Consider the following 21,464-nt stretch of genomic DNA (forward strand, 5'->3'; position numbering starts at 1 on the left):
GCAAAGAATTTCAGCTGTGGAATCAAATTCTATATTGTAGAGAACAGGTCAAGTTTGTTAACTCAGTATTTGGTCAACTGGTTTCGAAAAAAAATACAATGTAATATTTTGACTGTATAGTACTCAACAAGTGAATATATTTTCCTTTCAGCTTTGAACCTTCTCCAAATTAGTTACATAGTTTTGGAAGGATGTCATCCAACAACATGCATGATAAACTATATGCATTAATAAATATACTGAGTTGGCAGAGGTCAATCGCAACCATAATAAAAAATATCAAAGTCAATCAATGTTTCACAAAAAATGCTTTACAGATATACCTAATTTTTTTTTTAAACACTGTAATTGCAGAGAAGAGCAGAACATTACATATTCCCCCTCCCCTGCAAGGTCCAATGCATGCCATAAATAATGACCAAAAAAAAGCATTCGATCTCAGTCCACCGTCGTGGAACTGAAGGTCCAGACCGGACCTGCACACAGAGCAAGGTTAAAGTACACTCTAGAAAATGGTAAAGGTGAAGAGTTTAGGGTGGCAGGATAGCCAGATGGAGATAAATAAAAATAAATAATAATTGTATTTGTAATGCACTTTATATTTAGGTAAAATCAAGTGCAACAGTGGAGATCACGTTACTTGGAAGCTCAAGAGGGCGTGCATGTGTGGAAAGATCCTCGGCAAGGCCATGTACAGTGGCATCACTGATGTGATTAGATAGAACACAATTAGCAGTCAGTTCATTGCTATAAAACCTGTGATAAATGTAATCCTAAATAAGTTCCGTCCGACGGCATGCTTTTAGAAACAGACTCGTCAGAATAATAGTTAGGCAAGAGCTGTGAATGAGTTATTTATTCAAGTCCTTGGTTAAACCTAAGTAAATACAAATGGTTTACAAGACATATTTACCCTAGGGTCAAAAGTCATTCATAGTACTTTCATCTCTTCAGGAAATTAAACCAGGATATGGAAATATAGTCTCCATATCTTTCTTAAATATTAGCATAGGAATTCCTATGATGATCAAAGAGCATCTAAAGCGTAGTCTCATTTAAAGGCAATTCACATCCTAAAGGTTTTAAGAACAATGACAACTGGTTTATCAATGCCTTCTGTTGTACACTAATGCATACTAGTGTATAAAACATTAGCCCATTACAAATGTACCACCAAAAACATTCATGATTCAGTAAAAACTGAGACAGGTAGTGTTTTCCTTTCAGACAGTTAGATGAGGCGCAATCATCCAACTTGCTTCTCTGCCTCTCTTCGAATCTTCACTCCGACTGGTTTCCTGGTGTGCCTGCAACCCCAGAAAAAGCTCCTTCAGTCTCTTACATGTGCTCAGGGTGGTTCTGCAAACAGGTAATGAACTCCTTCACCGAGTGTCCATTGAAGCAGATCTGGTAAACAGCATTGAACAGAGGGAACCTGGAGGGAGGAAGAGAACAGAGGAGGGGCAGTTTTAGTTAGTAGGAATATGTGAGGTGAATCTGAAGCTCAGAATTGAGTTTGTTCAGGGTTGTTGTTGTTCTGGATTTCCATAAACACGGAAAAACGCTTTCCTTAGAACTAGTTTTTGACAGTTAACATAACATTGCAACCCCCTTCCCCCTCAACAAAAAGTTAATCTACTCTATGAAGGATTTCATCGGGTCTCCGGTACTAGCATCTGTGAGGCACTTTGTGACATCATATTTAACAATGGACAGGATTTGATTAGAGTTTCAACTCACTTGTCCACTAGGTTTTTGATTTTCAGAATATGGTGGACTTCTGATGCCGTGGCTGGACCCTGAAGCTTTTGTCCATTCAGCATCTCCTTCTCCAGCTCCTCAATAGACTGAAGAGGGAAGCCCACCGGACAAGAGGTAGAGAGGAAGAGATAAAGAAAGGAACAAGCAGGTAATGAAACATGAATTAAGTGGTGCTCAGACAGCGAGGTCTCTTGGTATTCTTCTTCTCTTACCTTTCCTGTTTTAGCGAACGCCTCGCCGACCTTGCGGTTGCGTCCTCCGTAGCAGGTTGTGATGAGGTCAGCGATGCCACAACTCTCCAGGAATGTTGTCGGGGAGACGGGCCCGTTAGTGCAGAAGACCCGGGTGAAGGCGATCATCTCCATCAGGCCCAGGCGGATCACCGCTGCCTTGGTGTTGTCACCGAAACCAAGACCGTCACAGAAACCTGCACCCACCGCCACAATATTCTAATCAAAGGGTAAAGGGGAGGGGAGAGGAAGCTTGACAGTCATTCTGTGTACCTCAAAATCCACACCGAATCGATCAACACTGTTTCACTGTCAATTAAGGAGCTACTACAGTGTGCAGACTTCTTTGTTTCAGACTGGACCAGCGAACAGCTAACCTTGAGAGCTCCACAGATCTCCACCACATCTGCCTCCTCCACCACAGTAACCCTGAAGTTGGTGGTCTGCATCAGCTCCTTCAGGATGGGCCCGTTCACCTTGTCCTTACATCCTGAAGGCGGACAAACCTAGCTGTAACAGCACTGGCATGAAGCCTTGGAGCAAATATGTGGCACTGATCATAGTTGATAAAACAGCAATGGATGCAAGTGCATTAGTGATATGACAAATAATCTAACCAAAGGCATGGATGATTCCTATATAACAGTTATTCATATGTTCTAGTTACAGGTAGAGCTACCAAGCTATGGTTTGGATCCACATCTCTATTACTCGAGCTCCATACCGATTGTGGTTTCACAGAACTTCTCGTCTGCAACCTCGTTGGCGATGTTAGCTCCCATGAGCACCGTCATGCTGATCCCAAGCTTTCCTCGTATGACCTCAGAGATCAGCTTCAGTCCCTCGGGACCCTCATCCACACCCTGTACACCACACACACACGCACACGCACAAACACACCACACACACATGCACACACACACGCACACACACACAGTAGAAAAGGAAATACTCGACCCATAGTGTACGTTTTGTGCTACTGCAACATTCAATCCATAACACTTTCCTGAACATTTTCCCAACTCTCATCATGACTGGGACCTCTATGTGGCCCTGGAAGGAAGCACCTACCTTGATGAGAGACATTCCCACTGCATCCTTCTTGATGTGATCTTTGATGGTTTCACATATTCTCTGTATGAACTGGTGTGGAACTACGAAGAGCAGGATGTCGGCCCCTTTAACTGCATCCACCAGCTCTGGGACAGCCAGCTTTAGGGGGGGGGGGCAGTTACTGTTTGTATTCGTTACCTATAAGACTTTTTTCTTGTACAATGTTTATACAATTGTTACCACACACAAAAAGTACAAATACTGTTGTTTTTCTCAGGATCTAGAGGTTAAAGGATACATTCCTTAAAGCATTATTGACTGAAATGATTACATCAGCTTCAATATGTGTAATTGGACAACTAGTGCGGAGGTCTTACCACATTGGGGGGAAGCTTGTGTCCAGGAAGATACTTGACATTTTCGTGGTCTGTGTTAATGATCTCCGTGAGTTTCCGCCCGTTCACCAGCTCCTCAAAAACCCACATGCTCACGGTCTTGTCAAACTTGGGATTCTTGCCTGCATTGAAACCCACTATCTTGGCAATGGCAGAGCCCCTGGAAGATGATACAGTATATCAATTAACGCAAGAGCTTCATAGGAGTGAATCAATGTGTGTGTGTGTGTGTGTGTGTGTGAGAGAGAGATTTAGCGCTATCGAATAGTGTCAAATCTTTTACTGCGACTCTTCACCGTGATTTAATCATGAAAGACAATAACCATGCACATGCATATTCATTAAACAGGTCCTTCCATAACCCACTTGAACTGTCTCCAAATAACCCAAACACATTTGAAACTATCAATTTTGTAGCTCATCTATTAAATGTAAAATCAATCTAAATGGGCACTGACTGACCCGAAGAAACATGTGCCTGCATGTACGCAAGAAGTTGCTCTTTGTAGCTATTGTTCATTCATAATGACTCACCAGTTGCCAGAGCCGATTATACAGACTTTCTTTGGTGCTGCCATTCTGTGCGAACTCCAGTGTGTATCAACGACCCCTCTCAGTGCAGAGACGGAGATTAAATGGAGACCTAATGCATTTATACTTGTCACTGGGAAGACAGTACAGTTCACGCCCCTTCAACTTTATTGGTTATCATTGCCCAGGCTTCAATGTCCCCCAACTAACGCTCAATACATTTGAGTCATTGCGGAGTTGTCTAGTCTCAGAAAAAGATCAAAATGACAATGCAACATCGCTGTTACGGGGATGTTGATTCGTATTCTGAACATGCATGCAGAGCAATACGTAGTTTTATGCTGAGCAGAGCTGTAGTCAATGACCGAGTCCAAAGGAGAGACTGTCCGAATTTGTAAAGACCGAGACAGAAATAAAGAATGCTCTTCATCTGGTAATAATAGTTGTGTAACACTAGACACCGGTATGTCTGGTTAAAATGTAAATCATGAGCATGGATAGGGGGGAGTCAGGTGGCTGAGTGGTTAGAGAATCGGCTAGTAATCAGAAGGTTGCGGGTTCTTGGATGTGTCAAATGACGTTGTGTCCTTGGGCAAGGCACTTCACCCTACTTGCCTCGGGGGAATGTCCCTGTACCTACTGTAAGTCGATAAGAGCGTCTGCTAAATGACTAAATGTAAATGGATGCAGAGCGCGTGGAGATTTGGCAGGCATACCATTGGTTAACAGGTGTCCAATGTCAATTCCCGATCTAGATGGATTTTGAATTAATCAAATCATGTTACTTCAGACCAAAATTGATATTTTTAAAGGCAACTGGACTCGGTCAAGAACAACTAGAACAGTTGACGAGACCAATGGACAAGACCGAGTGCAAATACCAAGTCTAAGAGACAATTGAAAGTCTGAAACAAAAAAACTGAGAAATACAATACTGTTGTATGAGAAAACTAAACATAGTCAATTAAGATTTCCTTTATTATAGCATAGGATTAAAACATACAGAAAAATAGGTTTGGTCCATGAAAAATTATAAGTATGACAATTCAATTACAAGATCAGTCCTTATAATGCTCCTTTATCCCCACTGGTTTTCATCTCAAACATTTTGTAAAGTAATGTCTGAAACACAGATCATGCCTATAGTCTTATATTATAAAACATTGTTGAGATTGTCTATTAAAAGATTCTCTCAGCTCTTAACTAGTCTTCATTTGTGGTCAGTGAAATTGGGCATTTTCTTTATTAGGGAAACATCATGTAAGGAAATCCAAATGTTCTGGCCAGGAAGTAGTTAGGAAACAAAGAATCCACGCTGTGCCTAAATAATGTCATCATACAGGACACAACAGAAGCCACCCCACCTGGACATTCAAACAATCAAAAAAAAAACCAAGCTTAAAGAAGCCACACCTAATAGTGACCACATCACTACACTTTCTCCAGTGAATATGGCTTCAGCACAGAACGGCAATACAAAAATAAACAAATAAAAATAATTCAAAAGCAGATCATAGCAGAATAAATCAACCTTCACCTAACACAGTGTGGGCTTTCAGCTTCTCCTGACCTTTACAAAACCAGCACATCTGAGGTGATTATGAAAAATCTTCTGGTGTAAAACACAGGGATCACTGAACGGGGTATAACAATCTGGTTACATATCAAAAACTAACTGAGCTTCACAGAGACCAGAGGATCTGTCGTCGTGGAAACAGAACAGACACGCTTTCCTCCAGATCAGAGCTCTGTTTTTTCTGCTCAGTATTTACGAGACTATAAAGACTAGGTCCTATCACTACTTCCTGAATAATCTTTACCAACTAACAAGACAAGTCTTAATATATTCTTTTTTTTTTCCTTTTTCTTTTTTAACACAAAGAATATCAACATAAACAAATATCTGTTGAAGACTGAATGAAATTGCCCAATGGAGAAAACCGACTAAATGAACACACACATTGCATGGCCACAGTTTCAGAGGTACAGTAGAGTCTGCAGTGGCTGAGCATTGAGGGAGAATTCAGCATCACACTTTGAGAAAGTAACCTAAAATGAAGATGTCATAGATGTGTATGTGACAATCACATATCAACAAACAAATATACCAACCAGGCCATTTCTAACCTAGAAGACCGAATGGTAGTGTGTGCTATATTCATATCAATTCAGTTCAGGATTCAAGACACATATGTTGCAATTACAGAAAATACAATTCCATTAGTTATATGGAACCTGTGCCGAGGGTAAAGGGGCGCCCTATTTCATAATAGCAGGAATGCTTAGGAGGTAAGGCATAGACGCATGTGAAGCAACACGCCAGGTTCAGAGTGAGACAGCATGGGCTTCAACAAGACAAAACTGAGGGGACGGGGGCAACCTCATCAAAAATACACACCGAGCTGCATGGTCACGTTAAAAACAAGATTCTATATCTATGTAGCAATAAAGCACTCTATAACTATATCTGTCCAATCAGGAGAGTTGATGTCCCACACAACCCTCCTCTGCGTGTGCGGAGGTGCTCCTCAGGTGTTCCCGAGGTTCTCAGGTGTTCCTGATCCCCAGAGCCTGCTCCAGCTCCTGCCGTCTCTGCTGAACCTGCGACACGATCACAAGGACAGATACAGGAGGTCAGTCACCTGAGATGACGTTCTGATTGATGTACTCGCACTGCAGATAGGAGAAAGGGGAGGTAGCGACTGAGGTTGTGACCCAGATGCAGAAGGACAGGCAAAGGACTGCAGACACACTAAAGCCCTCTCGGAACCTTTCACAGCCTTTCATTAAACATTTAAATGAATGAGTGAAAACCACATCCTGTGGGTGGAGGTATTCCTTTATTCAGACACATATAAAAGTCCCCACCTGTACTCACAGATGTCTGAACACCCAACAACAGCACAGTTGACACCTACAGTGCCTCTAGTTTGGCTCCAGGAGGTGGAGGGAGGGAGGGAGAAGAGGTGCTTACCTTGGAGTAGAAGTAGCGACACACAGCCTCCTGGGCCCAGGGCTGGAAGTAGAACTCTGCCCTGCGCTCCTCCTCAGGGTTGGCCACCACGTCAGTCATGGTCTGGACAGAGCAACACAGGCCGGGATTTACATTAGGGTTTTTTTTTCTCATCAGGTTTGAAAGAAAGTGTGCGGCTGTATCAGGGGTAAATCACTCAACTGTAGACACACCCTCAGGGAAAGCTCTGCTGTTGGGGAATTTAAGGCATGTACATTTACGACTAAGCGGGGGAGTTTTTGCCCCCTCTTCTAACAATAGAATTAAGGTCCCCCTCGTGTTTGATGGTAAATAACTTGTGAAGACTGAGATAGCATTCTAACCTGTGTCGCTATATATAGATAATGTTTTAGTTGCAATGCTTGTACAAGTTTGCCTTATCTTGTATTTTAAATGTTGTTTTAGTGTTGTTTGATGCCTCATTGGTTTCTGTTGTTTTGGTACAAATGGATCCATAGGTTCCTTTAGTTTCAATGGGTGTCACGTGATCACTAAATGAGTAAGTCCAGAGGGTAACCATTTTTATTTTATTTTTTTACCATAGTCAGGATACTTTTTCTACTTGGTATAATAAGGTGTACAACAGGTCAGATTAGGTATATGAGGAAAAAATACAAATCAGTTGTTGGTGCCCTGATTTTACACAAAATGAAAATCACCTTAATCTAAAAGTGTTACTGTCTGTTTAGTAGGGGTGGGAATCTTTTGGTACGGAAAAAGGTTTGGTAAAGGAGGTTATGCATTCGAGCCCATTTTAGTATATTTATCTTCAGGTCGAAAAACTCTGATTAATTGGCCATTAAAATGATCTTTAATCTCACTTTGCCGCTCTGTTGATTTTATGCCGAGAGAGGCTGGGGAATCCATTAAGGTCCATGTGTCAAAGTCAGTCTAAACCCTACATTTATACTATAAGTGATCGAAACAGGAAGTTTTCACACAGCATCCCTCAGGGCAGTAGACTGCTGTGGTGGAGGGGACAAGGCCGGGCGAGCCGGACGAGCCGGACAAGGCCGGGCGAGCCGGACAGGGCCGGGCGAGCCAGGCCTCCGTGCTAATGATACCATGTGACAAACACTGACCACACGGCTGCCTGGCTCTAACTGACAGTGGGGAGTTAGCCTCTCCTGTGAGGCTAGTCCTGAGTTGGAAGGTCCTGTTCTAGAAACTAGCTGAACAAACAGCCCTGGGTGAAGAGGGGGTGACAGGGAGGGTGGATGGTCGATGGACAGGAGGACACGGGTCTAATCCAGTCTATGGGCTGCTAGGGAGGGGGGAAGGGGGGGAGTGGAACTGAACTCTGCTCTGGGCTCCTGCTGGTTGTCAACAGCACGCCTGGTGTACACCACTGGCAGAGAGTCACAATGTTCAAAATGTTCCTAAATGACCTGGAGTTTTTGGAGACACCTCATTTTTGTTCTATTGACAGGGGGAAAACAGTCGCTGTTGTAACTTCTTAATGCCATTATCCTCGCCAACATCAACAGTTAGCCAACGGAGGGTTGAAAGGGAGCCAGGAAAGGTCACTGTGCGCCGGGCCTACCTTGAGGTCTCTGCACTGGGACTGCAGCCAGTCGTTGATGAAGCCCTGAGGGTCCCTGGCGAAGCTGAGCATGAACTCTCTCTGGGTCTTCAGCTGGTTGATGGTCTCAATGGTCTCATGTATCTGTGGAGGGGTGTGTGTGGGGGGTCTCCAGGTCAGAAGCAATCTCAATCAAATCAAACCTCAGTAATGAGAGGGACCCTATTCAGGCCATTGTGGATGCACTTTAGTAGACAGCTTAGCTACACTGACTAGATCAAAGACAAGTGAATCATTCAACACAGCTCTTCAATAATAAAAAAGAATCAAGTAGTCAGCTAAGATGAGGGGGAGAAAACAAAGCAGGCGTACAAAACTAGACACTGTAACCCTGATATCAGCAACACAGATGTGTGAATTGTTTATTTAATATGAATGTTTCAATAGTTTGTGTTCAAACGTACGTGCATGTGGATTGTGTGTGTTCGTGTGCACGTCTCTGAACCAGCTTTGATCCCCCAGACAGGAAGAGGGCTTGCCGACAAACACACAGAACCCAAACAACCTGGAGCGTGGAGACACTGCCAAACATCCCCCCACCCCCCGACCAGCCATGCTGTAGCCCAGCAACAAAGACAGAGGCAGGATGGCCTCTGCTGTGTTGGTCTCCATGATGGCCAGAACACTTCAACACAGAAAACTAAAATGTTTGGCCTCAGTGCATAGAACCTTGTTGTGACACCTCCCATGTTCTGCTAACCTTGTTGTCCCACCTCCCATGTTCTGCTAACCTTGTTGTGACACCTCCCATGTTCTGCTAACCTTGTTGTCCCACCTCCCATGTTCTGCTAACCTTGTTGTGACACCTCCCATGTTCTGCTAACCTTGTTGTCCCACCTCCCATGTTCTGCTAACCTTGTTGTGACACCTCCCATGTTCTGCTAACCTTGTTGTCCCACCTCCCATGTTCTGCTAACCTTGTTGTCCCACCTCCCATGTTCTGCTAACCTTGTTGTCCCACCTCCCATGTTCTGCTAACCTTGTTGTGACACCTCCCATGTTCTGCTAACCTTGTTGTCCCACCTCCCATGTTCTGCTAACCTTGTTGTGACACCTCCCATGTTCTGCTAACCTTGTTGTCCCACCTCCCATGTTCTGCTAACCTTGTTGTGACACCTCCCATGTTCTGCTAACCTTGTTGTCCCACCTCCCATGTTCTGCTAACCTTGTTGTCCAGCCCTGCGATCTCCTGCTGGCTGGCTGTGGAGAGCAGGAAGGAGTTCATCTGGGTCTTCAGAGTGTCGTCCACCTCCACGTCGATGTCGTAGCAGGCAGTCTTCTTCTGGTCGTTGGGGTCAACGCTGGAGAAATACAAAGAAGCACATTTGAAAGTTCAGTCTCTCTCTCGTACATGTGGGTCGTTATCATGCGCGGCTGAATATGAATCAGGTGTGTTGGAGCAGGGAAACATCTCAAACACGCAGGCCAGCGGGACATGGGGACCAGGGTTGAAGACCTGAGTCGATCATGTGCCACTCCAGCTGGAGGCGGAGCCTACCTGATGACATGGTTGATGATGATTGGTTCTGGAGGCATTAGGAGGGCGTGGAGACGCTGGGGGATCTCAGAGAACTTCATCCGCTGGGTTTCAAAGATCTGCCAGCACACACAACTAGCTAATAACCATAAATGCATTCAATTGTCACTCATCTATACCCACAAACATGTTCAATATTTCATAGCTGACAAGTTCTCATACAAACCAAACATCTAAGGACAAACATTACTTTGGCCTAAACTCCATTCAAGTCCAGTAGTTTTAGTGTAATAACTTTTACAAGCCAGACCTGCTGCAGGTACTTGTCACAGTTGATGAACTCTCTCTCATGGGGGTCCTGCAGCTTGTGGGTCTTCACATACTGCCAGAGCGCCTGGATGATGACCGGCCTGGTCTGGGTGTGGATCCCCAGCATACGGGCCAAGCGCGGGTCCAGCTTGAACTGAGGGGGCTATGTGAGAGGAGGGGGGAGAGAGAGAGAGAAAGGTAGCAGTGAAACATATGTTTGAGCTCAAAATATACACCTCCAAGCCTGAACTACAGTGACCTCTATAGTAGGTCCCTATGAACACCAAACACCTCACCCAACTTAAAGCTGCAGTTGACGATTTTTTTAAACTCTCAGGGGTAACCAGATTATTCAGTTGCCTTTATTTATTTGAGAGGGGAGAGGACTAGGAGCATATCCATACCTGGTAGTCAAGCATGAGAAGCACAGTGCAGCGCACACCCACATCACCTGGCCTCTTCACCTGGAAACCATCAGTCTCCTGGGTGGTGGCAGTCCTGTGCCACTGTGGGGGAGGAAGAGGAGCAATGAGACACATATCAAACAAAACAGTTGATGTCATATGGTAATTCAACTAAGAAGGATTTTCCATCAGAGCCTAAGAAACTGTGTGAAACTACTGTTTAAGAGTCAACATCATCATTACCTCTACCAGATGATTGTCTGGCCCATACAGGTCCTTGTCCAACTCGATCACCAGAGACTTGAAGAAGGAGGAAAACTTCCTCTTCTGCTTGGTGGCTTCATACTTGGACACAGCCGTCTACAACAGACACCAGCACTAATTACTTCCAGCTGGAGAGTCATTTAGGAGGATGTGTGCCAAATGAACAAGAGACGAGCTCTGCTCGAATGACAAAACATCTTTCCCTCGTTCCCATCACAAGGTAATGATCTAACGTGAAAGGATAGGTTGTAAACCTGCTGTTCTCTATACAGCTGCGGATATCAGATCAGTGATATCTCAAAGACAGGATGGATGGAGAGATTCATTTTTACAAGAATCCCACGAGGGCCAGGAAAATGGAAGGGGTCAGTCTTACATCTTCAAGCAAGCGACCTTCGACACGGAGCTCCCATGATGCAACGGTCCCCTCCCCATCCTCAGCATCAGGCTTGGCAGGGTTGAAGGTGTTGGATATGAAAATACGAAGCTTTCTCTTTTGCTGAAACACACAGAACACATTACACCCCATTTTAGAAATCATGTTGATCGATCACCTTGATAATCTAATTGTGTCTATAATCATCAGCCAGCGTTGGCAGACTAACAGGTGCTCCATCCTGATAAGACCAGACAGCAGCCAGGAACAGAGCCTCACCTTGATGGGTCTCTTCAGGGCCTCCTGGATGTCTAGACGTTTCCTCATGATGGTCTGGTCCAGCTTCCTCTCGAACGCCAGCAGGTCCATGTAGGCCTGGGACTCTGGGACCAGCTCCCGGATCTACACACACACACACACACACACACACACACACACACACACACACACACACACACACACACACACACACACACACACACACACACACACACACACACACACACACACACACACACACACACACACACACACACACACACACACACACACACACGCACGTTACAGCCTGCTTTGGAAAACAGTACTGATTTCAAAGACACCATTGTTTTTCAACTTTAAATATGTAAAGGATTGATTTGGGCAGTTTGGTTATGAAACGACTTCAGAATGATTACAGTGTTTGAGGGGGATTTCCTACTACATTCATCAAATTAAGTATTTCCTATGGTAGTTTACAGGCAGACCCCATTTCAGAAACATCCATTTGACACAGCATGAATATAAATGGTGGAAGTGGCACCATAAAATATGATTTATTTGGCGACGTCCATTGAGACTCACCCGCTGAGGTAGGATTTTGTCGGCCATCTTCTTCTTCTTGGTGCTGCGGAGAGACGTCAAAACAATGTGACTGAAAGGGCTCAGTAACAGGAGAAAATAATACTGCTCCGAGACGTCACAGCACATCTTTCCCTCCTCCCCTCTCCAAAGTAACCCTCTGATCTAACATGACTGGATAGATGACAACCTCTGGGTCTGTACAACTGGACTGCCAGCCATGCTTTCTCAAACACGTGGCTCTACATTTCTATTTTGTCCAACTTATCCCTCTAGACATATAGGTAACACAGCATAGCCATAGTCCATAGCATGGACTTTATCTACATGTACATTTGCTTCCTTTCATTTACAATGGAGATATACCATCACATTTCATCAGCAGAAAATCTCACTGTTGTGAACACAAGCCAGGCAGACAACTATGAGAGAACTCAACTTACTGCTGGTTGCGGTTCTGCTGCTGGACCTGCATCTGCTGGGGGGCGGGTCTCTTCCTGGAGGGGTCCATGACGGGCATCCCAGGCCGGGACACGGGGCTGGAGCCGTACCCCGGGGGGCCCATGGGGGGGCCCTGAGGGGGCATGCGGCTTGATGGGGGCATCCCTGGTCTCTGTGGGGAGGGAGAGAAAAACAGGGATGTTAGAAAGGGCAGAAGGATGTCAGGATGGAAAAGGCTCTGATAAGATGTCGGTCAATACGGACGTTCGGCCTGACAGGGTAGACTGAGATGAGAGGTGAGATTACGTGAGGTCAGTGTTGCAGTATTACTACATTCAATTTTGGACTCCACCACAATCTGATAGCTAATCTACACATAAAGGCTAATGGAGATTTTAGGGTCCAAGGCACTGCCATGACCTCACCAACACATGTCCCAATGATGTATCTAGGTTGGTTGACAGCAATACTGAAGTAAAAAAACAACATGATTTGAAACTTGTATGGGTTTTTCCCCAGTGGTGTGAATGTAATGACTTGGACAGTGCAAATAAAAGTAAATTATGCTTCTTTTCCACTGACGACTACTACTGCTTCTCAAGGACAGAGAAAGAGCTGCCAAGGCAATGTCCTAAACGAAGGTTGTTTCATTGACTGAAGAGCACTCCAACCAAATTCCCTCCCCTTCACAATGATAACAATGTGTGAGTCACAAGGAGAATATTCAGACAACAGTTAAGAAACACAAGTGTAGAGAATAGGCTAAATTCACTCATTGCTTAATCTAAACTAACTACAGGCTATGTGGGATTACATTTACAGATGTACCTAACATTTTCAACTGACTGGCCTACTACAGCATTTATCAAGTCAAAAATATGCGCATTATAAAACAGGTAATTGTGAGCACTGAAATTCTTAAGAGGCAAGGTCACAGTAACAAATAGGCAAGAATATACAAAAAGAAAAAAAGAAGCTAATATTAAGACTAATTAAAAAAATACTGGCCAAAGAAAAAACACAAATTCTTAAATCAGCTGCCTTAGCCTACTAGAAAACAACTTTCAATAAGCTGGCAGGCAACAAAAAAAACCTTAAGGTTCGAAACCGACTCCAAACACAGAAGTAGAATTTGCAGGTGTGCTTTCTTTCTCCACCCAGACGTGTAGACATGCATATGAAGAACTCACCAAGCCATGTGCCAGGAAATCAAACAGTCTGCTTTGCGTCTCTGAATGCATCAGTGCTAACAGAGCTGCCAGCGAATAACAGATCCCCTTCTGATGACAGTCACACAGAGCTGTGAGCTTCACACCAGGGAGAAGCACACACCCCTCCCTCTTCGTCCTAGCTCGCTCTCTCTTTCTGCAGCCTGTTACTGGGGTAGGGAAGGCAGCACTCCACAACCTGCCCCTCTGCTGCTCTCCCTCCTGCTGAAGGCAGCAGCAGTCCACGCACGCACGCATCGTATTCACAGGGGCAGCCATCTGAAGCTACTTATTCTGAAGCGTACAACTAGTGTTTAATTGTGTGGTCTCCTTATTGCATTTCCTCCCTACAGTAAACCTTTTCATTCATCACCATGGTGATTTGTACCAGTTCTGAAGGTTCGAGGACACTGGGACCAGAAACACAAAGAATATAGTAAAATATTCTAGGCCTGCATAGTCAAATACGTGATGATTAAGTGTTTATGATCAGATACAACTTATATTGAATGCATTACTCCAATTCAAAAGATTTGCTAGTGTTGATTAAATAGAATAGTATAAACAGTTAAGAGTTACCTTTTTCAAATAAGCAACAGCATTAAATCCACCGAAGTGACAACTATGTTGCTCCAATGCAATCACATTTTCTGATGCCTCTTGTTTCAAAGCTTTTCGTGATACACCTTCCGTTTATAATTCTTTTTATAAACCAGATCATTTTATAATCAACTACAATACATTTTTGGGGTGAAAACCTAGAGCTAGAGAGCCCTGCGCTGCAGGGAGGGAAAGGAATTCAAAAAACGAATTAAACTCCCTTTGAATAATTATCCTCTACGTTTCTATGAAAACGACCTTGGCTTTTTTTTTTTTTTTACTGGAAAATGAAAGTCTATCTAGCAAGTATAATAGCTAGCTAGAAACCTATGTGGATTCCTTTGTGATGTTGCCAAGGCAGCTTGAACGGGTGAAAGCAACCCAAGGCCGCGAGAGAACAGACAAAACAGTTACCAAAAATGTATTTTCGAGTTATTGAACAAGACTGTAAGAAGGAGAGGACGAAGTTTCATTCCAATTCGTGCACTACGGAAGACACAAGTCAAAAATTACGAAAAAGCCGCTGCTAACTCTAACGTTACTTCTTATTTACACAAGTTTGCAACACCAGATGGGTCCTTGCAAAAGACTGTACTGTATATGAGGTTGTTCCATTTAGCTATAAAGGGGAAATTGAAGAGCATAATTGAAATAGTAGGTTTATTAGTGTGCTTTGGGGCAGGTAGAAGTAGTTAGCTTCGACAGCAGCAGCATGATCGAGTTGTCTGCAAACCAGCTGTCAGACTTGAAAGCCAAATATCTGCTTGCTAAAATTACTAGCTAACTAGCAGACTAAAGTCAGTACTTTAAATTGTGGTCCAGTCCAAACCTTAGCTCCACTTTACTCTACTTTATGATAGTCTAACAAACTAAAAGAGGTTGGCTAACTGGCTAGCACTAGATTCCTGTCTGTATTTCTCGCTGGCTAGTTGGCTTCAGTTGTGCTACGTTGAGCAGCCTATCTAGTGGTAGCCTTTTTCTTCTAGCTGTAACGTTAGGATTAGATGGCTAAGCTATTCTAGCTACATAACGAGCTACTAAACAAACGTAGCTAACTTGATTCAGCTAATAAGAAATGAATGAATTGGAAAAAATATCTAACTGGCTCACGGCCCTCTGTGTATTCAAATGTGTGGCCCTGTCCACCGGCTAGCCGCCACAAAGCAAAGGCTTTGTTCTTGCAAGCTACCACTAGCACTACACTAGTTAACGTAAGCGGCTAACCAGCCGCTTACGCCGCTGAGAATTTGTGCCTCACCGGGTATCCAGGCCCAGGCATTGGGGAGCGGTAAAGGTGATTCTGTGCGCCCGAAGAGGGTCCCATCCTTCCCGACGGAGTTCCAGGTCCCATACCTGGTCCACCACCAGGTACTGGGGGTCCAGGTCCCATTCCACCGCCTCCACCACCAGTTGGGGCCGATTGAAAACCACCTCTAGCCGCCATCTCCTCTGTCTGTCTCCGCCGGATGGGGGAATAAAAGTATCGCGAGAGTGGCGACGTGATAAACCGCAATGTGTTGTACAACATTGACCTCTGGTGGCGTTGTATTTTCAAACTGCTTGGTAATTAGCACAGAGATGGCAGAAGTACACCCTTCACTCAGATAGTACAGATACTCATGTTTAAAAAGACTCAGGTAAAAGTTGAAGTACTGACTACACTTTTTCACTCAAGTTAAGGTAAATAAGTGTGGCCTCTGACTTATAGCCTACTTAAGTAAAAAGTAGCCATTATTACCAGGTTTTAGCTGGTACCTCACATCATATTAATTCATTAATACAAAAAGACACCATAAACATGCAGCACATACGCGACACCAGGAATCCCTTTTGACCCCTACAATTTCAAACATCTTCCTCATGTGTGATTAGGAATGTCTCTATTTTCAGACATGTTGACAGCTCTGTTTATTAGAATATTTTTCTAAACGTCTTTTCGAAAATATTTTTCGAAACATCTGTTCAACCTTTTATCAACCTTTTGAACAATCCGAAAATATTTTTTCAATCTTTCTAACCTTTTTTTGTTGTTGCGACTTTAAGTTAAGGGGCAACAAATCGAACAAATGGCTGGTGACGTTAAGTTTGCAGAGTTAATGCACCAGCAACACATTATCATGTCCTGCAGTAACTTGTGTATTTGTTTAATGTCCATGGTTCCTTTTAAGAGCTCCATTTTGTGGTTTTGATTGGACAATCAAATATGTTTTATCATTTGAGTTATGCTTGTCTGTCTCTTCTGTCTTTATTTATTTCTCCCTCCCTTTCCCTCTCTCTCTCTCTCTCTCTCTCTCTCTCTCTCTCTCTCTCTCTCTCTCTCTCTCTCTCTCTCTCTCTCTCTCTCTCTCTCTCTTCTCTCTCTCTGTTTCTCTCTCTCTGTTTCTCTCTCTCTCAGTGCTCTCTAAATCATAGTTCCTCTATAATTATTAAGCCTCTTAACTAGCAGGATACTGTGTTGGGCCCTGAGGATCTCTACAGCTTATCTATGACAAACTTCTGGCTCACTAATTGCACTGCCATATCTGACAGGATAAATGATCCCTGGGATAAAACAGGGGATCTGACATGATTGTTGAAACAAAACACATACTATGTGAGGAAATAACGTTTTATTTACAAAAACACATCACATTTTGAGGCAAAATAAGATGGTGTAAAACTGTCTGGGTCTCAACAGATCAGAATTCCATTTCAGAATTCCAATGCTGACTAAAGGACGAGATCAGGTCTCTATATTAATGGAAAATGTCATTAAAATGCAGAGCTCCATATTCCTACAATCGAATAGAAGAAAGAGCACAGCACTTACAGTAGATGTTTTTTTCTGATTTGATAAGAAAGCACTATCATTTGACCAAGCATCAGACCACTGCTATATCTCCTTTGACTCTCATGACATTTTGCTGAGGGACACACATGAGGGATCAAACATTGAACAAAATTAAAACAAAATGTATTGCATTTAATGATGTGAAGTCACACATGCATGCAGTTACACATATCCCTCTCCCTGGTAAATACAGTATTTATGAATCACATTCTTCCTGGTGAAGCTATAGTCCTAAATTAGCACTCCTACTCAAAGATGCTGTATGAAAGGAATTTGCAGACAGCCTTCGGAGGGCTAACGGGCATCATCAGGATGCACAGAGTGAAGCAGATGTTTGTTGTTGGCAGCTCTCCTGTCTCCGACCCTCTCCAATCTTCAGAGAGGCAGGCAGACAAGCGTTCACGCTGACACACAAACGCTCGGCCGCTCGGGGGAGAGGACCGAGCACCATCATTTATTCTTGATTAATTTATTGTCTTGGCAACCATTACAAGAAATACATGAATGTACTAGAAAAAAAAGGACCAACGTCAGGAATTGAAAACAGGGAGATGTTCATAAGTGATTATGGCTGACAGGAGTCCTTGGGTGGGGCTCTGGTGGGACCAGCAACAATAAATGGAGGAAGTATCTCATCATCAGTTCTGTCACATCTTTGTGGCTGCAACAGCCAGGATTGGACCATCCATCCACACTGATCACAGGGATTATAATCAGTTACGCTGGTGTGACCCCAGTGAATCAGGATGCTGGATAGAGAGGGTATTCATCATCAGTGGACTCATTGGGTCTAGGGAGGTGCAACCAAAATGACTTGTGGTAGATTTATATTGAATCCATTTCACCTTTATTTCAGTCATGTTGAGATAAGTTGTTTCATTTGAGATAATAATAATAAAAAAAAGAAGACCAACCAGGTCAAAAGCTTTCATAAGGTTTGCAGGTCAGGCTGTCAATAGCCATTCCCTTATCAAGAGGGAGGTTTCCCTATCTGATACGCTGTGGGTGTGTCATCTCCTTCCAGAGAAAATAGGTTTTGATCAAGAAATGTAAAAAGGACAAAACATTTGTGTAGCGTTGTTCAGCTAACGTGAAGCGCTACAGTCCTCATCAGACTTTATAATGTCCAGTGGTCGCTGATGTCAGTTCAGACTCCCTTAGCCAGAATCCTACATTGCATGACATATTTGTATATATGTAATACTACAAATTAGGTGTGACAAATAGTAGTAAAGAATTTTGTATTTTTCAATTGTTATCGCATACCCATGTGCTATATTGTCTGAGACTGAGGTGTTAGGCTGGGGCCCATGCGATGTGGGTTTGACAAAGATGAAGTTTGAAAGGTAGCTAAAAGCTCCAGCCACATGAACTGATGCAGCTAAACCATATTTCCCATCCCACATTGGCAGTTGGCTAGACCAGATGTAGTGAAGACGCCTTCAGAAAGTGGTCTGATTGGCTTGCTGGCTGGCTGGCTGGACATCAGGCAATCTTGATAAAACTCAGAGCAGGATATTTCCCATCCATCCTGTTGTCACAAAGCAGGCCATATCTGCAATTACATTTTGCAGCTGCAGCTGCAAAGCACGAGTGTTTTGTCTAACAGTCTGTGAACAACACTAAATGGAAGGCTTGTGAGGTAGGCAGTAATATCGATCTTAGTGCTTGATCACCTGGAGCACCTTCTCTAGCTAATGCAAAATGTAATAATAAATTAAAATTTCAGATAATATTAATAATTGAAGATTATTCAGATTACTCAGGCAAATGTCTGAGAAGAAGGGTTACATACCTAATCAGCTTCTGCAGCTAAATGTGATGAAAGGAGTCTATAGTGTATTCACAGGAATGAAAACAATTAAACAACAAGGCAGAGCAAGGATTGCAGCGAGGTATAATATGCTATGGCACCAATGAATACAGCTTCATTACATACTACTCTCAGAAGCCTTGAATTCAGAGTAAATCTCTTAATGACAATAAATAAAACAACCACTTTTAAAATAATATTTACATTTTATTATTGTTTGTTACTGTAAATAAATAGCACAGTCTGTTACCTCAAAAGATGGAAACTGGACTACCAGGCAATATGCATGTTTTTGTATTAAAGGAAATTAATAAAATGATTCAGATAAATACAGTAATGATCAAAAAAGACATTGATAATATGACAATATTAATAAGAATACTACTTTAGTTTTACATCACCTCTACATATTGGTGGTATTGTGCTTTGATATGACATTTGCGACTAGAACATATATAGTATAATAGTAAAATCCAACACCCATATCCTTACTGTACCAATCAATAGAGAGCTCATTTAAATGGTTGACGCCACCTCAAACCCTTCGGTGAAGCAAATGGTAAATGAAATGTAAGTAGCCACACAAACATCTCACAACTCAAACATACATTCATGAGTAAAAAAAAGGCCTGTTGCTGAAATTAAGCTCTGCCCATTGATAAATGCTATGCACACAGTCAGACCAAATAGGACCCCACACACACACACACGCACGCACGTACACACACAGACACACACATACACACAAACACACACACATACACACACACACACACACACACACACACACACACACACACACACACACACACACACACACACACACACACACACACACACACACACACACACAGAGACACACACATACACACAAACACACACACATACACACACACACACACACACACACACACACACACACACAAACACAAACACACACACACACACACACATACACATACACACAAACACACAAACACAAACACACACACAAACACACACACACACACACGCACGCACGCACGTACACACACACACACAGACACACAGACACACACACACACACACACACTAGTAAGGTGGGAGCATCAACACCCTTTACCTGTATATCATTGAGGCAAACTTGGCAATAATAAAACGTAAAAAAACTCCACAACAAAAATACATGCACAGGACAGATACAAGCATGCATCTACACCATGGGGCCTGAAAACGTTCACCATACGTTTAACACTAAATGGTAGACATTGTGTATATCTACCACATACCTCTATCACTCTTCCTCACACGCGTGTTTACTCAACCCCTTACGGAGATACATTCTCGTATGAGGTCCAGTGAGTCCTGGCTGCAGCCCTGTTGGACACAGCAGCAGGTAGAGATGTTGCTACATGCACAGTGGAGTAGGCTTAACCCTTAGGCCAGGCCTCAGAGACACTCGGGTCTGCTGCTGTCGCTGCTAGAAAGGCAAGCTGCTCGGTTGAACTGCGCTCTAGTTTGCAGTGATCCTATCTTCTATCTGCAGAGCTTCTTCAACAGTCTCCTTTGCGGCAGTATTCCAAAAACACTGGGATAAACAATCTAAAGTATATTCGTTTTATAAAGCGGCTCCAATTCTTCAAATGCTCCGAATTTTTCACGTCTGGAATATTTTATTTGCTTTGTTTTTTTGTTGTCGGTTTTGTCATCTCCATTATAGTTTGTCAAGGTTTCCCTATTAAAATAGTTTTTGTTTTGTTTTGTTATGCGTGACTCCATGTTGACTGGACAGTGTTGGTGTATGGTCGACTTTGGTTGGACACCACTGGGTTCCCCACTGGGCTCTGATTGGGCGATTCAGCAGGTGAAGTCTTCGAAGTTGCCCTGTCCCGGGTGGTGAGGTAGCATGTTGGCAGGGTACGTGGTTGGTGTCCTCAAGTTCTCACAGGGAGCCTACAAGGAGCATAGGGAGAAGCACATGGGGTTAGGCAGCTAAATGACCCAACGTGGTCTTTCATCATTGGCATTACAAGGAGTCCTGTTGCGTGGAAGCTATTGAGGCTGGCTGTGTTGAGACATTACACGGCAAGAGGTGGAATCCACTAACGCAGAGAGAATGACTAGTAAGATATCACAGCCAGTAGAAACATGTTAGGACACATGGAAAGGAAACCGAAGTACAAAGGAGAGGTAAAAACAGGAAATGGGTTTCCAGTCCTAAGCTTAGAGAGAGAAAAAGGGCAAAGGAACTGTCTTCAACACACAGGCACCATGACACAGACAGCAGGAGTAAAGGAGGATGAAAGGGATAATTAACGAGTCACTGTAAAGAGCAGGCGGTTTCTCTCTCAATCCCCA

The 21,464-nt window shown here is 43.4% G+C and overlaps 3 protein-coding genes across 7 annotated transcripts in view; all 3 read right to left on the minus strand.

The window, feature by feature from the left end:
• Window positions 1-841: 841 nt before the first annotated feature.
• Window positions 842-4,123, minus strand: LOC134027318 (glycerol-3-phosphate dehydrogenase [NAD(+)], cytoplasmic-like). The gene is made up of 8 exons (XM_062470525.1): window positions 3,974-4,123; window positions 3,422-3,599; window positions 3,063-3,203; window positions 2,716-2,854; window positions 2,369-2,481; window positions 1,974-2,210; window positions 1,741-1,847; window positions 842-1,435 (listed from the first exon to the last, which is right to left on the minus strand). Exons 1-8 carry the CDS (start codon window positions 4,015-4,017, stop codon window positions 1,339-1,341), a joined length of 1,056 nt encoding a protein of 351 aa, XP_062326509.1. The 5' UTR covers window positions 4,018-4,123; the 3' UTR covers window positions 842-1,338.
• Window positions 4,124-4,929: 806 nt separating this feature from the next.
• Window positions 4,930-15,951, minus strand: smarcd1 (SWI/SNF related, matrix associated, actin dependent regulator of chromatin, subfamily d, member 1). Of its 4 annotated transcripts, none has more exons than XM_062470531.1 (13): window positions 15,743-15,951; window positions 12,679-12,848; window positions 12,239-12,281; window positions 11,675-11,797; window positions 11,396-11,518; window positions 10,999-11,115; window positions 10,756-10,857; window positions 10,353-10,514; window positions 10,064-10,161; window positions 9,731-9,866; window positions 8,527-8,649; window positions 6,945-7,046; window positions 4,930-6,571 (listed from the first exon to the last, which is right to left on the minus strand). In XM_062470531.1, exons 1-13 carry the CDS (start codon window positions 15,926-15,928, stop codon window positions 6,518-6,520), a joined length of 1,539 nt encoding a protein of 512 aa, XP_062326515.1. In that variant the 5' UTR covers window positions 15,929-15,951; the 3' UTR covers window positions 4,930-6,517. The 4 variants fall into 4 exon arrangements, with proteins under 4 accessions (XP_062326515.1, XP_062326514.1, XP_062326517.1 ...); XM_062470530.1 differs by having other exon boundaries at window positions 12,239-12,308; XM_062470533.1 differs by lacking the exon at window positions 15,743-15,951 and adding an exon at window positions 13,867-14,006.
• Window positions 15,952-19,405: 3,454 nt separating this feature from the next.
• The window catches only part of asic1b (acid-sensing (proton-gated) ion channel 1b), an 83,780-nt gene continuing 81,721 nt past the window's right edge, over window positions 19,406-21,464 (minus strand). For both annotated transcript variants that reach the window (XM_062470535.1, XM_062470534.1), the window contains one exon: window positions 19,406-21,059. In XM_062470535.1, the coding sequence (XP_062326519.1) occupies window positions 20,964-21,059 (96 nt within the window). In that variant the 3' untranslated portion in view covers window positions 19,406-20,963. The remainder of the gene's footprint in view (window positions 21,060-21,464) is intronic.

Source organism: Osmerus eperlanus, chromosome 1, assembly GCF_963692335.1.
Source record: "Osmerus eperlanus chromosome 1, fOsmEpe2.1, whole genome shotgun sequence".
In the NCBI taxonomy this organism is placed as follows: Eukaryota; Metazoa; Chordata; class Actinopteri; order Osmeriformes; family Osmeridae; genus Osmerus; species Osmerus eperlanus.

Coding starts and splice junctions, on each gene's coding strand:
- LOC134027318 (XM_062470525.1), bottom strand. CDS start 4,017: ATGGCAGCACCAAAGAAAGTCTGTATAATCGGCTCTGGCAACTG. Junction 3,600..3,973: donor ATAATCGGCTCTGGCAACTG/GTGAGTCATTAT, acceptor ATCATCTTCCAG/GGGCTCTGCCATTGCCAAGA. Junction 2,211..2,368: donor AGATCTGTGGAGCTCTCAAG/GTTAGCTGTTCG, acceptor CCCTTTGATTAG/AATATTGTGGCGGTGGGTGC.
- smarcd1 (XM_062470530.1), bottom strand. CDS start 15,928: ATGGCGGCTAGAGGTGGTTTTCAATCGGCCCCAACTGGTGGTGGAGGC. Junction 12,309..12,678: donor CAGCAGAACCGCAACCAGCA/GTAAGTTGAGTT, acceptor GAGCCCTTTCAG/TCACATTGTTTTGACGTCTC. Junction 10,515..10,755: donor TTCTCATGCTTGACTACCAG/GTATGGATATGC, acceptor CCTCTCACATAG/CCCCCTCAGTTCAAGCTGGA.